Source organism: Acipenser ruthenus, chromosome 7, assembly GCF_902713425.1.
Source record: "Acipenser ruthenus chromosome 7, fAciRut3.2 maternal haplotype, whole genome shotgun sequence".
NCBI lineage: Eukaryota > Metazoa > Chordata > Actinopteri > Acipenseriformes > Acipenseridae > Acipenser > Acipenser ruthenus.
The window spans coordinates 68,225,985-68,241,304 of NC_081195.1; the positions used below are offsets into that span (position 1 = coordinate 68,225,985).

At 40.8% G+C, this 15,320-nt stretch overlaps 1 protein-coding gene across 3 annotated transcripts; it reads right to left on the reverse strand.

Moving 5' to 3' along the window:
- Positions 1–319: 319 nt before the first annotated feature.
- Positions 320–12,141, reverse strand: LOC117414523 (L-lactate dehydrogenase B-A chain). Of its 3 annotated transcripts, none has more exons than XM_059027733.1 (8): positions 12,003–12,141; positions 5,744–5,876; positions 5,335–5,452; positions 4,565–4,738; positions 3,685–3,858; positions 2,340–2,457; positions 1,934–2,057; positions 320–688 (listed from the first exon to the last, which is right to left on the reverse strand). In XM_059027733.1, the coding sequence occupies exons 1-8, from the start codon at positions 12,017–12,019 to the stop codon at positions 521–523; spliced, it is 1,026 nt and encodes a 341-aa protein (XP_058883716.1). In that variant the 5' UTR covers positions 12,020–12,141; the 3' UTR covers positions 320–520. The 3 variants fall into 3 exon arrangements, with proteins under 3 accessions (XP_058883716.1, XP_058883717.1, XP_033880191.1); XM_059027734.1 differs by having other exon boundaries at positions 11,990–12,053; XM_034024300.3 differs by lacking the exon at positions 12,003–12,141 and adding an exon at positions 8,541–8,762.
- Positions 12,142–15,320: the final 3,179 nt, after the last annotated feature.

The window sequence follows — 15,320 nt, forward strand, 5'->3', positions numbered from 1 at the left end:
GTTCACAGACATGAATTAGTTTATTCATTTCCTAACAAGTTCCAAGTGTGCCTTGCTCAACTGGCTGTTTTAAATGTATAAACTGGCCCTTTTTGTAGACATCGCGTCCAAAAGCATTGATCAGTGTTGCCCTGAAACTGGAACCCAGGGGCCATATTCCTGAAAGTCTTCTTAAGGCAAAAGTTAAGGGCATGTATGGTAGGTCTCAGGAAAATAAATATCTTAGGTTCAATTCTTCAATGTTTCTTACACTCTTCCTAAATTTCTTCTTAACTTCTTAAATTGTCAAAAGAAAAAGAAAAAAAAGCCTACAAGTAAATGCTAGTAAACTGCGTTTAAAATGTATTGTGATTTAGCTATAAATACATCACATTAACACCAGTTACATTATTTTAACACCTTTAGCAGAGCAGGTATTTTAATATTTCCAAACACACACATTTCTTGTATTTATTTCATGTTGGTAATGAACAGTATGTTGGGTAGCACTGGAATGTGGTGTCAGGAGGCCCGTCTCTGGCTACAGGTCCTTCAGATCCTTCTGGATCCCCCACAGGGTGTCAGCGCTCTTCTTCAGTTTGGCCACCTCCTCTTCATTCAGAGTCATGTTGATCACGCTGCTCACCCCGCTGTTGTTGAGCACGCAGGGCAGGCTCAGGTATACGTCTTCGTTAATACCATACATGCCCTGCAGCACAACACATCCAGTTAGTAAACCATATGCCTTATTTTCAAAGCATTTAATCCAGTCTTCGAGACATCCCTGTTTAGGCTGCACTTGAAGATCTCTTGATCTACCCTTCCAACCATGCACTGGACTTACCAGAGCGAAGCACCATGTTCTGGACCCTCATTAATGCACGAACCTCGCAGTACTATTGTCAGTGTAGATAAAACTTCTTGTAATCCTAACTAGCATCCTAGTTCATATTGTATTTTAGTCGTACTATTGCACCAAGTGCAAACTACACTGCGTTTAAATATTAAGCTTGTATTGTAACCCAGTAACTTGCATTGGATAAAATAAATCTACCAAATAAATACAATAAGTAATCTAGATCTAACAGTAGGTCAATAAACAAGGCAAGATTACGAAGGCCAGCCCTCGTGATTTCAACGCTCCCAGTAAGAGTACAGCTGCGAAGGGCTCCCGACCGACTCATCCAGTAAAGACGCTCCGCGCGGAGTGCAGGATGCGCCCTATAGCCTGGAGATCGCAGGTTCGAATCCAGGCTATGTCACAGCCGACCGTGACCGGGAGTTCCTAGGGAGTGGCGCACAATTGGCTGAGCGCTGCCCGGGTAGGGAGGGTTTAGATCGGTAGGGGAATCCACGGCTCACTGCGCATCAGCGACCCCTGTGGCCGATAGGGCGCCTGTGGTTCTGCAGTGGAGCCTCCAGATCTGTGTTTTCCTCCAGCACTATAGGTCTGGTGGCATGGCTGTGGATCTGCAGTGCGAAAAATGACGGCTTGGCAGGAGCACGTTTCGGAGGACGCATGTTCCAGCCGCCGTTCCCCGAGTCGGCGGCGGCGGGGGGGGGGGGGGGGGGGGGGGGATTTTTCGAGCCGAGGATACAGATAATTGAGCATACTAAAAATTGGGGCGAAAACCGGGGTAAAAAATTGGCGATGACTAAATTAAAAAAAAAATTTTAAAAAAGGGAGTACAGCTGCTGATCCAATAGGGTGACCCTACTGCACAGGTTACAGGCACACTGGGAAATCGCTCACAGTACTTTGCCCTCTGTTTGACAATGCAAAATAGTTGTCCCATAGGTCAAGGAGTTTGTTTTTATGCAATAGAATTTAAAGTCACAATCATTAACTGAAGTGTATAATAAGAAGCCATGACTAATGGGATGAATGTTAGTAGCAAGGAACCCATTTAAATAAACCCCTCCCAATGACTGCAAGGTGAGGTCTTGTTCTCACCTTGACCATGGTGGAGACGGGGTGAATACGGCTCAGGTTCTTAGTCAGGGACTCGGTGAGGTCAGCAACACTCATGCCGATGGCCCAGTTTGTGTATCCTTTCAGCTTGATCACTTCATAAGCACTGAAACAAAGCCGCACATCCAAATTTAAAGCAGATTTCCCCCACCTACTGAGCTTTCTATCAACTACAGGTACTCCCATAGACACAGCACTCAAGGAAGATCTAGGTCCTCACATGGAGTAAGCAAGTGGATTGCTGGGTCATTGCTCTGGTGTACCCGAGTGCCACCTATGGACCGGTGTATCTGGAACACCAATAATGAGCTGTGTAGCTGCACTCATTTTTCCCCCAAATTCACCATTTTCCTCATAAATTGTAAATAGCCGGGTGCACTGAGCGTACCTATCCACCACCATCTTGTGGGTTTCCTTCCAGCCTTCCTTGTCCTGGTCTGTGCCAATGTCAGGGTTCAGAGTCTGGAGGTTCACTCCTGCCACATTAGCACCGCTCCAAACAGGAACTGCAGGAAGAGAAGGGCAGGATGCATTGAGGAGCCAGTAAAAGCTGCACTGTGTGCTTCTTAACCAATTGTCCAATACAGTATAATCCTGTCTGCTGTGTCATAACTACAATACAACAGGGCATAGAAAAGGGGCAGTCAACCCCCGAGCTAACTCATCGAAGTGATTGGGAAGCGTGCCACACACACCCCACCCAAAAGGTGACCAAGCAGTGTTCATATTGAGAACCAGACATTTCAAAACACTTTACTTTCTAATTCAAGATGAGTAAAAGGACCTTCTTGAATCATTTATTTTTAATTTACATCAGTCCCTTCACCAGGTAAAAGTGAATGAGAAAACTGTGCAGGGAGTTCAGATTTTTAAAAAGGATTAAAAAGCACAAACTTATTTAATAAATGCGCTATGGATCTTGTATTGTCCTTCACCAACGGGTTACTGTACCTACTGGGTTGTACTCTAATCTCTGTTGCAAGGAAGGTGGGGATTGTGTAGACGTGCCTCGGCTGTTTAACCCACACCATTCTGAAAGCCAGAACAGTAATCTGACCGACATCTATATTAGAGTGGACCGGACCGGCTAGGTCTTGTCAAGTATTTGACTGCTAAACCTAACGTGTTCTGTGCTTGTACCTACAGTCTGTGTCTAGACTCTGTACTGCCTTCTGGCTGGAGGGACATCAAACCTGTCTGTGCATGGTTACAATCTGAAATGGATGTAGCCAACTGTTCTAGAAGAGATTTTCCAAGCTGGCCCCAGGTTTATACAAATAGATTCCAAATGAAATCAAAAATCACCACTGAGGATTCAAAATTCAGTACACTTGATCCTGCATCCAGATGTCAGTCCTGCGATACTTTCTTTACATGCATCTTATCGTAATAAGAGGTCTGTATTGTTTGCATCATGATCCAAGACCAAAAGCACAGAGCTCTTTGTAGTTCACCACATGGTTCTTGAATGAATAATACGTTTGTTATATAGTTTGTATGAATACATACTCTCCAGAACTCATTTTATTTGTCTTAATCTCAAGTCCCTCATTGATCATTTGATCCCATTATGCATCATACAAGTAGTCCCAGTACATGTATTGTGATCCATTCCATATCGTGACCTGCATAGGATACATACCGTGACATTATCATTCCACCCCTATTGAGGAGCTTTTGCAAAACACTGATTTGTCAAAACAGTAATTGGGCTGCATGCTAGCTGTGCCTACCACTGGAATCTCCGTGCTCTCCCAAGATCCACCCGTGGAAGCTGGTTGGATGGACAGACAGTTTTTCAGCCATGAGGTAGCGGAAACGGGCCGAGTCGAGGTTGCACCCACTTCCGATCACACGGTGCTTTGGGAGCCCGCTCAACTTCCAGGTGACGTAGGTCATTATATCCACTGAGAAAAGCAAGAAAGCACTGAAAGCAAGAAAGCACTATGCTTTACAATACCTCGCTATTCTTAACAATTACATATGCTTTAACTGTGCTTTATTATACGGTTAGGCTTTCTGTGGGACACAAGGGTAAACACAATACTAGAAGCACATTAAGCCTGTTCATTCTGACCATAGTGTTGTGGAGGCCCGAGTTCACGAACCGTCTGCTGGACTGCACGGATTGAAACCATTAGCAGAGTTTTGAACCATCTGCTGGAACAGCTAATCTGGCGTTGTGAAATGGACTTTGGCAATGTGTATATAATGTTAAATCATGAAAGATGATCAAACTAAATCCAGAGTAATCATTTACAAATGGTTTAATTATTTTTAATAGGGTGCTCCGGCATGCAAGTTACTGGATAAATCAGAAGGTACTTTGGGCTAGATTTTCAAAGCGTTCACTCCAGTCTAACTCAGATTTATTTATTTTTTTAAAATGGAGAAACAAAACACCAAGTGAAGAACCAAAACAAACCAGGTAATACAAGGTCTTCCAAACATTGAAACAGACCACCTCCCAAGTTTTTGGTTTCCCCATTTGGTAACATTAAATATGAATTCTCCATTAAATAGGAGTTCATTAAAGACTGGAGTAAACACTTTGAAAACATGGCCCCTTTTGTTTCAATGTGGGTCTCAATAGCATGAACGAAGTGGCTGTACCTGGATTTGACACCACCACCAGGATGCAGTTGGGGCTGTGCTTGACAATCTGTGGAATGATGTGCTTGAAGATGTTGACATTCCTCTGCACCAGGTTCAAGCGGCTCTCTCCCTCCTGCTGACGAACCCCAGCCGTGACAATGACAATACGAGAGCCTGCTGTGACCGTGTAATCTGAGAACCAAGAGTCAATGCAGTACACTCAATCACAATATGAAAACCAAGAGCAAAGTGACACACAACCCAGTACTGAGAAGAGGACGGCTACTACCAATAGCGTAATGCAATTTAAAGTTTCCATTTGCAATAATTGTGAATAGTCCAATTTCTTCAATATTGAGTGTTCTGTATCCATGTCAGCTGTTTTGACTTGTAGCCAAATTCCTGTACTACAGGAATTCAATTTGTGTTTTACCATCTGGCCTGCTAAAATGACAAATCCACAAGTTAATTTAGTGTTCACTTAAATACACACTATTTAGTTGCTGCTTTTGTGTCGATATTGTAGCCACTGTAGTCCGTATGTACTAGATTGATCGAGACCAACACCCTTGATAAACTAAAGGACTTCTTCAGACCAAGCCTGATATTTACAGACCCGTTGTTACTGTGGATAAAATTCAATCAATAATCCAAAACGGTTTCGGAATATAAAACTGGATTTTATCTCAAACAGAATAAATATAAATAAAACACTCCACACAACATTCTTTGAACTCCAGAGTTCAAGCTTTGTGAACAGAGCCCAATGTTTCATTCATGAAGTTCACCTGTATCTGCTACGATTTTGGGGGTTTTGAGGAAGAGACTCCCGTGCTGAAGATCCATCATTTCTCCCTTGAGTCTGTCCTCAACCACATCCACCAGGGCCAACTCATCGGGAAGTTCCTAACAGAAATGGAAAATTACACTGCTGACCAACCAAGTAACCAAGATAGATATTTATATCAAACACTAACACACACCAATCACCTACTGGAATTGGTATCCAGACAGCATATACAGGCATAGTAATCCAAAAAGGCAGTCAACTCTAATATTTTGAGTATTTATATGCCAATATGATTGCTGATCAATCATAGTGCCAAAACACCAAGGTACACGAAGATAGTGTTCATTTCAAGCTCAACCATATCAGCTGTTTTCTAAGCCAAGATGAGCCAGTGAAGCCGCTCTCACCCGTAAGAGAATGCTGATGGCACAGGCCATGCCGACTTGGCCGACGCCTACGACTGTGACCTTGTTCCTGGGACCCTCAGATGCTCCTCCGGCGATCGGGGTGATCAGCTTCTCCTGCACGGTAGCCATGATTCTAGAACAAGACCAGGCAGACAGAACGACTAATTCAGAACTACTTTAGCAGTAAATAGCTTGTAGTGTTTATCTTGCAGTATTAACAGAAAATGAATTGCACTATTTAATGTCAAATACTATATACTGTAGTACTAGCACATGTATCCCTGGATTTGGACATTAAACTGGGCTGTTAAATGGATCGGTGGATTTCTCCATGTGAAAATCTAATTAGAAGTTACACAGATGTCCATCTCCCTGGGACACCTGCTAGTGTTTACTACAGTGGTTTCTTACTTTAGCACCCCTTCACCAATCAGACGAGTGTTTTGCAGATCATGGTTTTTGCAATAAATTGCTGTGCGTCTCTGCAATTTACCTTGTTTGTCTTTACTTTAAAATGCATTCACAATTGTTTAACTATGCTTTACTGCACTAATGTTTTCTGAACATAGCATATTGCAAAGCAAAAGTTATATGGTGCAACATTGACGTTGCTCAATTATTTTTTTTGTTTTAATGAGATTACATTAACAGGGTCACTACAAAGGAAGTTTTAAAAAGCACTGGGATTTAATGCTGCCTAAAAATAGTCCCGACTGAATATCTGCCAACACTTTCCACAAGTGGTACATACTTAAAGCAAGGTCAAACACACAGTTAGCACTGGCACAAGCACAAGGTGTCACTGTAATGCTAACTGGCAGTTTCCAAGATAAAACACAACTTCATCAGTCCTGGATTAAAGGGGCTAATTTATGAATTTATTTCTTGGCAGACACCCTTACCCAGGGTGACTTATTTACACAAAACAAAGAATTGCAGTACAATTAAGATCAAGATAAAAAATACAATGACTTTAGTCCCAATAAGAGCAAATACAAAACACAGTACGATTTGATGTCAGGGCAGTTCAAGAGCAGATAACAGTGTTGATAGTCACATCAGGGTTAGATACGAGTGCAGGTGAAATACAATACTGCAGATTGGGTTAAGTGCAGGATTAAATACAATAAAATAGGGAGCAGATAAGTGCAAGTTAGTTAAAGTGCATTAAAAGGCAGAGTGCTATATTGTCCAGAAGGGAAGAGTTGAGTTTTACAAGTGTTGTCTGAAGAGGTGTGTCTTGAGGAGGCACCGGAAGGTGGGCAGTCCTGACCACCACCCGCAGTGGTGGAACAACCTTCCTATGGTTGGTGACATCCATAGGAAGGTCGTTCCACCACTGAAGGTGGTGGGTGGAGAAGGAGCGGGCTCTGGAGGCAGGGGAGCATAGAGGAGATACTGCCAGTCTTCTACTGCAGGTGGAGCAGAGAGGTCAGGTGGGGGTGTAGGGAGAGAGGAGGGTCTGGAGGTAGCTGGGTACAGTCGAGTCAAGGCATGGGTAGGAGAGTACAAGAGTCTTGAACTGGATGCAAGCGGTGATCTGGAGCCAGTAGAGTGAGTGGAGCAGTGAGGCAGAGAGAACACCAGCAGAGTTCTGGATGAGCTGTGACTCGTCTATGGCTATGTGCCAATATAGTACCAGACTGTTTGGTGTAGTTAATTCAGTTTAAACTGCTCTTGGCAGTCATTTACCCCAGTTAAAGACATGCCCCTAATTAAAAGGACAGTCTAAAAGTATAATCTTGTTAATTGCTGGGATGAGATCCCACCTCCACATTGCACTGCAAGTACAATCCCTTAAGGACATTAAGGTCCAAGGAGCTGGTTACAGTAATGCACTAGATAGCAAACATCAGTGGTCACAATATGGTTACAGTACCTGTGAAGTTACACTATTTATTGAATACTCAATTACACCTTATTAGAACACAGAGAAATATGAAGTCCTTCTTTCGTCCTTGACTCCCTGCAAGGACAGACTGCACTGTGCTATCAGATTAAACAATGCAGGCTCTGGCTGTTTCACTTGAATGCTTTTGCATTTTTTCCAAACCCAAGATCACTTTCTTGGGCCCCAGCACTGGACCCTGGCCAGGAAGAGAGTGTAATTCGGGGAGCATGCCAAAGTGGTTAGCGAGGGAATACTGCATTAAAATCAGAGTTAGAACATTACCATTACTAACAATTGGAAATTTATTTTTAATATAAAAAAAAAAAAACACACCAACAACCTTAACCGTCAAAGTTCAGTTACTTGGATTGGAAATGGCCACGTACAAGGGAATGCTTCGTTTCACGTGGAGGGGGGGGGGGGGGGGGGGGGGGTTGAGAAAAAAAAAAAAAAAAAAACCCACCACAACCTTACTTGCGCTTTCATTAAAACGATATCGTGGAATCAAATTTTCCTGACTTTAAAAATCGACTAGGATTTCTACTGTACAAGTAGCACCAAATGACCAAACAAAAAACCAAAACGACGATTTTCTAACTAGACGGTTTATGCAACAACTCCAGCCATTAACCCACGAGTCTCCAGCGATTAGTTCGGTGAGCAAACTATTGCTGTACTGACTGTATGCATCTGCTGACAGGGTGCTTCTCTTCATTGCATTACAACTATTTATTCAGGTCTTGATTTATGAACTAATTGTTTTGTTATTTAAAAACCACAGCATTAAGGAACTACAGCAAATTATTAAATTGCCCGTCAAAGTGATTCCTGTACATTATACCAGAGCGTACTTCTGAATATTTTTTAAAGTAAATTTGGGGCAAATATAAAATAGCGGATACATACGTTCGGTTTGCAGAGACAGAGCGCGAGCTTGTTCCCCCTCGATTCTTGAAAGAATAGAATGATCAGCAGCAGGCGACGCAATTACAGTACCTGGTACTTTGCTAGACTACACGAAAGAGCTCAAGTTAGAAGTGAAGCTGTTGAAGGCGGGATGAGTGTTAAGCAGCTTTATGTCGAGTCCCGGTAACTGCACAGTTTCCACGTAGAACCTCTTGAGGGAATGAGGAGTATGTTGATCGAGGGCGGGTTCTGTCTCCTTATGGAGGAGCTTTGGTACAGATCCAGGTTAGTCCTTCATCTGGAATGCTCTCTGGGCTCAAACTCAAGCTGGCTAAAGGGCACAATAACGGACGCAGAGGGCTTGTAGTGCATTTAATATCCGATTTCTCTGATCGTTTGGTAAAACATGCTGTACTACAATTTGATATTAATACTGCAGTCTTTCTGTTAATAATGCAAAGTACAGTACAAACTATTTGCAATGGCTTGGAATTTACTGCAGTATTCCACAGTAAACATTTCCATTCATTCTAGTAAATGCTGTCTTACAATGCGCTATAGAGGAGTAGACCGCAGTGCTACTGAAAACACTGCACTATGCCATTGTGTTCTGTAGTGCTAATCTTCATATGAAGTTACCCATACTGCGATGGAAATGAGACTCCTATTGCATGGCAGTTTCACCCATTCCAGGTTTTAATTCAAGCTTGAGCAGCCACAGTGTGGATGGGTCAGTTTCCAGTACTTTGTACCAATAGGCATTAACATGCGTTCGTGTATTTATTATGAAACTAATTCGATCAATGTGATACGGTATAGGAAAATCAAAAGTACAATATTTACACTAGACGTATTTAAGAATCTTAAGCCACGCACGCCATGGGACAGAAATCTTATTTGTGACATGATTGGTGCAGTCATGTACCTTGAATTAAGAAACTCCTTTGCTATACGTTTTCAATGTGATAGTTTACTGAATTAATTTTTAAAATACGCTGTTTTTTTTCTTGCATGTTGGAATATCAAAATGCGGGTTTCGCGTGTTGCATATGATGTCAATTGCACTACAAGAAATACTAAATGTGCTAAATGTAAATCTGTACATTCAGAATGCATTACGTTAAATTTTATACAATGTGCAGGTTTGAGTTTTCAAAATTAAGAGATTCTAATCCAACACATTTCAATTACCTACTCCACCTTGGAGTCAATATCGCAATATGCAACATATTAACAGCAGTAAAATGTACATACTTCCCATAATCGTTATTTTACCACAAGCACCACTTTTTTTTTTTTTTTTTTGCATCTAGTGCCTTCTCAAAGCGGGAATCTGTTTTCCGGAGCATGTTTCACATTGGTTTTCAATATTGTTAGTAGGTAGATTTGAAACGTCGGGTTCACTAAAATAAAGATGGCGAATAGTAGAGTGGTAATTGAATGAAGCCGTGTGTCAATTCATACCTTGCACACTTGATAACTAATAAAATGAAATTATTTTTTTTTTAAATTGACCGTGGTCCCACTTTTGTTATCAGGAATTGGATTTGACCAGTATAGATAACAAACTCAGGTGTGTCACACTCTTAGGAAAACCAGGCATACATCAAACTGCTACGCTGTTGGAGTCCAGTTTCCATCTTTTAAAAGATTATATCCTCAGGTCAGTCCTAAAAATCAATTCTCTTTCTGCTCAATTGTCCTCTATAAATAGGTCTCCTGCTTTCTCTGTGCATCTGTTGCCTGCAGTCTCTTCCAGGGCTGCTAAACCCACAAGTTTAGTAAAATTGTATTTGGAAGTATTTAATAATAAATTGCTCAATGTTATTTCTATGGGCTAGTCAGATAGTGGGACAGATCCAATTAAATATTTAACTTGGGTAATATATATTTTTATACTGTATTCCAGGCTTTAAAATATCCAGTATACAGAATTCTTAGCACATGAAAGAGTAAAAGCTGGTCTTCCACATAAAAAAAAGGCAGACAGGTAGCATGAACTAAATAATGGCCTAATAATATCAAAGGATTCCTCTAGTGGCATACCATCTTAACTCTGCTGCCCATATTTCAGCAGCAGAACATATATAAACACCATATATTTTTATATAGAATCCACAGTACATAACAAGACCGCTTAAACTGCACCAGAGGGACACATAGCACCTGGACTCTGACCTGCACCAAACAATTAAATTCACACCAACATCCCAAAACACTCTCCTTGTGATACTGCAGATTTGCACTCACAGTACATTGGGACATACAGTCTCATCTCATTCACTGTGTTTGACCTTTAACAATGTTACACATGCTTGGAGAGTACGATCCCACCCAGAAACCAAACTCCTAAAACATTTCCTAATAAACAGAATTCAGATCGGCAGCATACTCAGAGTGCTGTGTGTGGAGCTTGTTCAGCTTCAGTCCCCGCTGGAATGCAGCAGGACTTGAGGAACTAGCTGGAGAAAGGCATCACAACGCATTACACAAGCACATGTGCATACACAAAAAGGAGTCAGCCCTGCTACACTCAGATGGTTGGACAGCTTCCAGTCCAGTAAGCAAAGGACACAGAGTTCATTTCTCTCATTGACTTTACAAACTAATCTGTATTCAACAGTGGAGCAAATATTATGGAAGTGCCCTTCCTCAAAATTGTTAAAAGTACATTAAAGTTAAAAACTGCATTCTTTGAATACATTTATAAATATAAAGAGGGCAAACCTAGCATAGTGAAGACATGCACAGTAGAGTGTCAGAGAACCACTGAAGTGTCAGCAGCAAACTAGTCTCTGTCCTGCTCAAATCAATAAGGTCTTAACTATTTGAAAGTATAACAGACTTTCTAACAATGTATTGATTTGGTGTGAACCATACATCTTTTACCAGACACACTTATAACCACTTCACATTACTATGAAGCTATTTTGATGGTAACCATGAAACAAAGCACATGGAAATAGTAAAGCAGTTCAGATAGAATAACCATGAAAACAAAGCTCATAGAAATAACAATATAATGATCTCTTTACTTTTATGTAACACCTTCCACAGCAGACCACCATCACAAAGCGCTTTACAGAGGTAGGCTGTGAACTGTGCATTCTCTGTAGAGTCACTTACAATTGGACATTGATTTAACATCTCATCCACAGGGTGGCACACAAGGAGGTTAAGTGACTTACTCGGGGTCCCAAAGGTGGAATTTGAACCCATGACCATCAGGGGCAGAGATGAGATTTGAACCAGTGACCTTCTGGTCACAATGTAGTTCAAATAAATAATCTTAATGAAAACATTTAACATGCAATTACATGCCCACCTATTACTGTGCTAAATCCCTTTTATACATGGAATATTAAATAGCTACAAAAAAACGGAAGCACACACTCAAACAAGGTACAAGATCAAAACTAAAGGATTTACAAAACAACAAGCAGCCATACCATTTCCACCCACCTGTTCCAGCTGTGCATTACCCTTCACCAAACTCTCTTCTCCCACATAAAGGGACTTGCTCCCTTTATAACATGTAGCTGGGACTTAATTGATGATCAATTATTCAATTAAGAGCCAGCCACATTCCACAGGTGTATCTGACAGGGATGGAATTAACCCCATCCCTGCCAAACTTAAATAGATTTTTTTTCCATTGCTTTATATGGGGAAGAAATGGCATCCTCATATGAGGACCTGATACATTTGCATCTTTCACATGTCCTTCTATATATAAAGACCAGAAGAAAGGTTTTATATCCATCCCCATATGAGGTCGACATGCATGAAAGAGTTACAAACAAACAAAAGCTGCCTTTGAATATTAACACCATATTAACACTAATTTAAAAAGCAAGCTACAGCTCCGTGTTTGGGACTTATCCATCAGCAGGGTTCATTAGTTGCATTCTTGTGGAAGTCACATGACATATTTGTTAGTATCAAAAACATTAACCTTGAGTTATGGCAATAGAAAGCCAGTGCTATCACCCCCAGCCCCGCACACATAAAATACTGCAATAAACACATACATAGTAAACAGTGAGAAGCAAACAAGCCATTAGAGCAGGAGTCTCCAGCCTGGTCCTGGAGAGCTACTGTGGCTGCTGCTTTCTGTTTCAACCAATCTCTCAGTTACTTAATTGCACCAATTATTGGCTTAATTAGTCAAGATTAACAGGTGTTCCAGATCCTTAGCCACTGATGATGTAAAGACACCTACAAAACCTGCTGGATAGGGGCTCTCCAGGACCAGGGCTGGAGACCCTGTGCATTAGAGAAATGGCTGGCAGTCTCGTGCACAGGCATGCTTGGTATGAGCGTCTTTGCTACAGGTTTTAATAATGTTTTTCAGATTGGATTGCATGGTCACCTCTTTTGTTTCCAAATGATAATGGGAGAGAAGCAGTGTAGTAAGGTCTGCTGCTTCAGTGCATGTTTGTAAGACAGCACTGTTAGAATGCTCTTCTGTATGGAATTGATGTGCATGAGTTTATTTATTTATTTTAAATATGTGATGAGATATAAATTGAAAATATGATTTAACATTTGATTGAAACAAAGTTTTGAATATATATATATATATATATATATATATATATATATATATATATATATATATATATATGTGTATGTATGTGTGTGTGTGTTAAAATACTGTAGGCAAACTGATGTAAGTGTAGTGTATAAGTTAGTGTAGCAAGTATAGCAGTGGAATGAAGTTTTAATAATTACAAAATTAAAAACACTGCAGCTAAACATACAGTATATATGCATAATGCAGTGTAGTCCAGTATATTGCAGCATATCATTTTAAAACCTTGGTTGGCACGCCTTTAAACTTCTCTAATGGTAAACAGGGATGTGTTGGACTACAAATTGCGCAGTATCTATTTCTAATTACTTTTGTAAATAACACCTAGGACACAGTTCTGACTTCAGAGTTGTTGTTTTTTCTGAAAATAAAAAGCACAGTATTGCTGTTATAAAATATCAGTCGATAGCTCAGCTGCAATTAGCAGCAGTTCAGTTTCTGTTTCCAGGCAGCTTTATATTGTTAAATTAAGAGCAATACTGTATGGGAGACACTTGGCACTCTCAATATATTCAGGCCTCTATCAGGTTTTGCAGGAAGTTACACAGTGCTGGTTTTATAATGCATCCAGGCTGTGGAGTACAGTAACTCTTTTTGTATCTGTCAGTCCTCCTAAATGCAAGAAGAAAAACAACGACAATATCCAAAACCAGCACAGTGCAATTGTACTGTCTAAAGGGGACGGGGACATGTGTCATTGTGGGACAGGGTGGAGCAGCAGCAGCAGCAGCTTGTCACATACTGCACGCTTCACTCCACCAAAGTCACCCTGAGCATGAAATGGAGTGGAAATGTTTTGTTATGCTTCCAACAATGGGAGTTAGAAGTTGTGATTGCAGTCATGTGATGCCCTGCCTAATTATATTTCAAGTGATGCCCTCTCCTCTTACTAGAAGGGCACTGAAAGCAGTAAGCTAATGCCTAATAACACAAGCCACTGCTCTAGCTCCCTGGTTTTATGGCCTGGGATTCACATCCATTCAGAAATGTAAATTCATTAAGGGAATGGTACTACTTGCCATAGCCAATGTTTTTTTTTTGTTAATTGGTTCTGTAAGGCTGGTCATGCTCCGTGGATCTGTAACATAAGATCAAAATGCCAAATGCTCTAAGTTAATGTGTTTTTTATTTTTATTTTTAATTAAAATAAGGTTTGTATCGAAACCCTGTGTAGTTTATCTGCATTCCCACACAGAATGGAGTGCTCCTATGAACTGGCTTCTTGATTTCCTGTTTCCTATTGGTTCAAGAACCGACATGTACTGTAACAAGTGTGATTGGCTGACCCCTACCCGCCACTCACACCCCCAGTATCATCCGGTGTCTTCTGGCACTGGTCCATTGCTCTGTCACATTCTCTTGTGAGCTCCTTTGTGATTTTGTATCTAAAATAATAACCCATGGTTTACTGTAGATCGCATTACAGTCTCCCATGTGCTGGTGGGTGGGTGGATTGGTTCAATATGTACTCTTTGCATTGCCAAACATGCAGACATACAGTAACGCCAGATCATGGTTTTGCAGAACAGTTTCTGCCTCATTGCACAGCATTGCCTAATGTGTACCTTGTGACTACATCAAGAACTGCTCTGGAGGATTTCAATGACAAAGGGCCTGATTAGAAAAAGCATTTGTGTAACACAAGGCTGCCTTTTCTTCAATCTTGTACGTCACGCACAGTAATGTGTAACGAGGAGAACACTAGGGTTTTTGACAGTGTCATAGACAAGGGTTGTGTTGGTGTGGAACTGCCTAAATATGTAAGTTTTGTAAAGTAATTTTAAAACTTCTCAGATTCCGTTTCCTCAGTTCATTAATGAAACCTGTGGTATAGCAGTCCTAGTCATGCTGTGCTTTTCTAGATCTTTACCTACTGCTGAAATGAAGAACACTGGATATACACAATAAGCTCATATGGAAAACAAGAGCAGTGAGTGAAGTATGCATGACTATACAATAGTATTCACTGTTTGAATGAGTAGAGCAGTGAGTGAAGTATGCATGACTATACAATAGTATTCACTGTTTGAATGAGTAGAGTAGTGAGTGAAGTACGCATGACTATACAATAGTATTCACTGTTTGAATGAGTAGAGTAGTGAGTGAAGTATGCATGACTATACAATAGTATTCACTGTTTGAATGAGTAGAGTAGTGAGTGAAGTATGCATGGCTATACAATAGTA

Coding starts and splice junctions, on each gene's coding strand:
- LOC117414523 (XM_059027733.1), bottom strand. Junction 2,058..2,339: donor CACAAGATGGTGGTGGATAG/GTACGCTCAGTG, acceptor GCTTTGTTTCAG/TGCTTATGAAGTGATCAAGC. Junction 689..1,933: donor CCGTCTCCACCATGGTCAAG/GTGAGAACAAGA, acceptor GTTGTGCTGCAG/GGCATGTATGGTATTAACGA.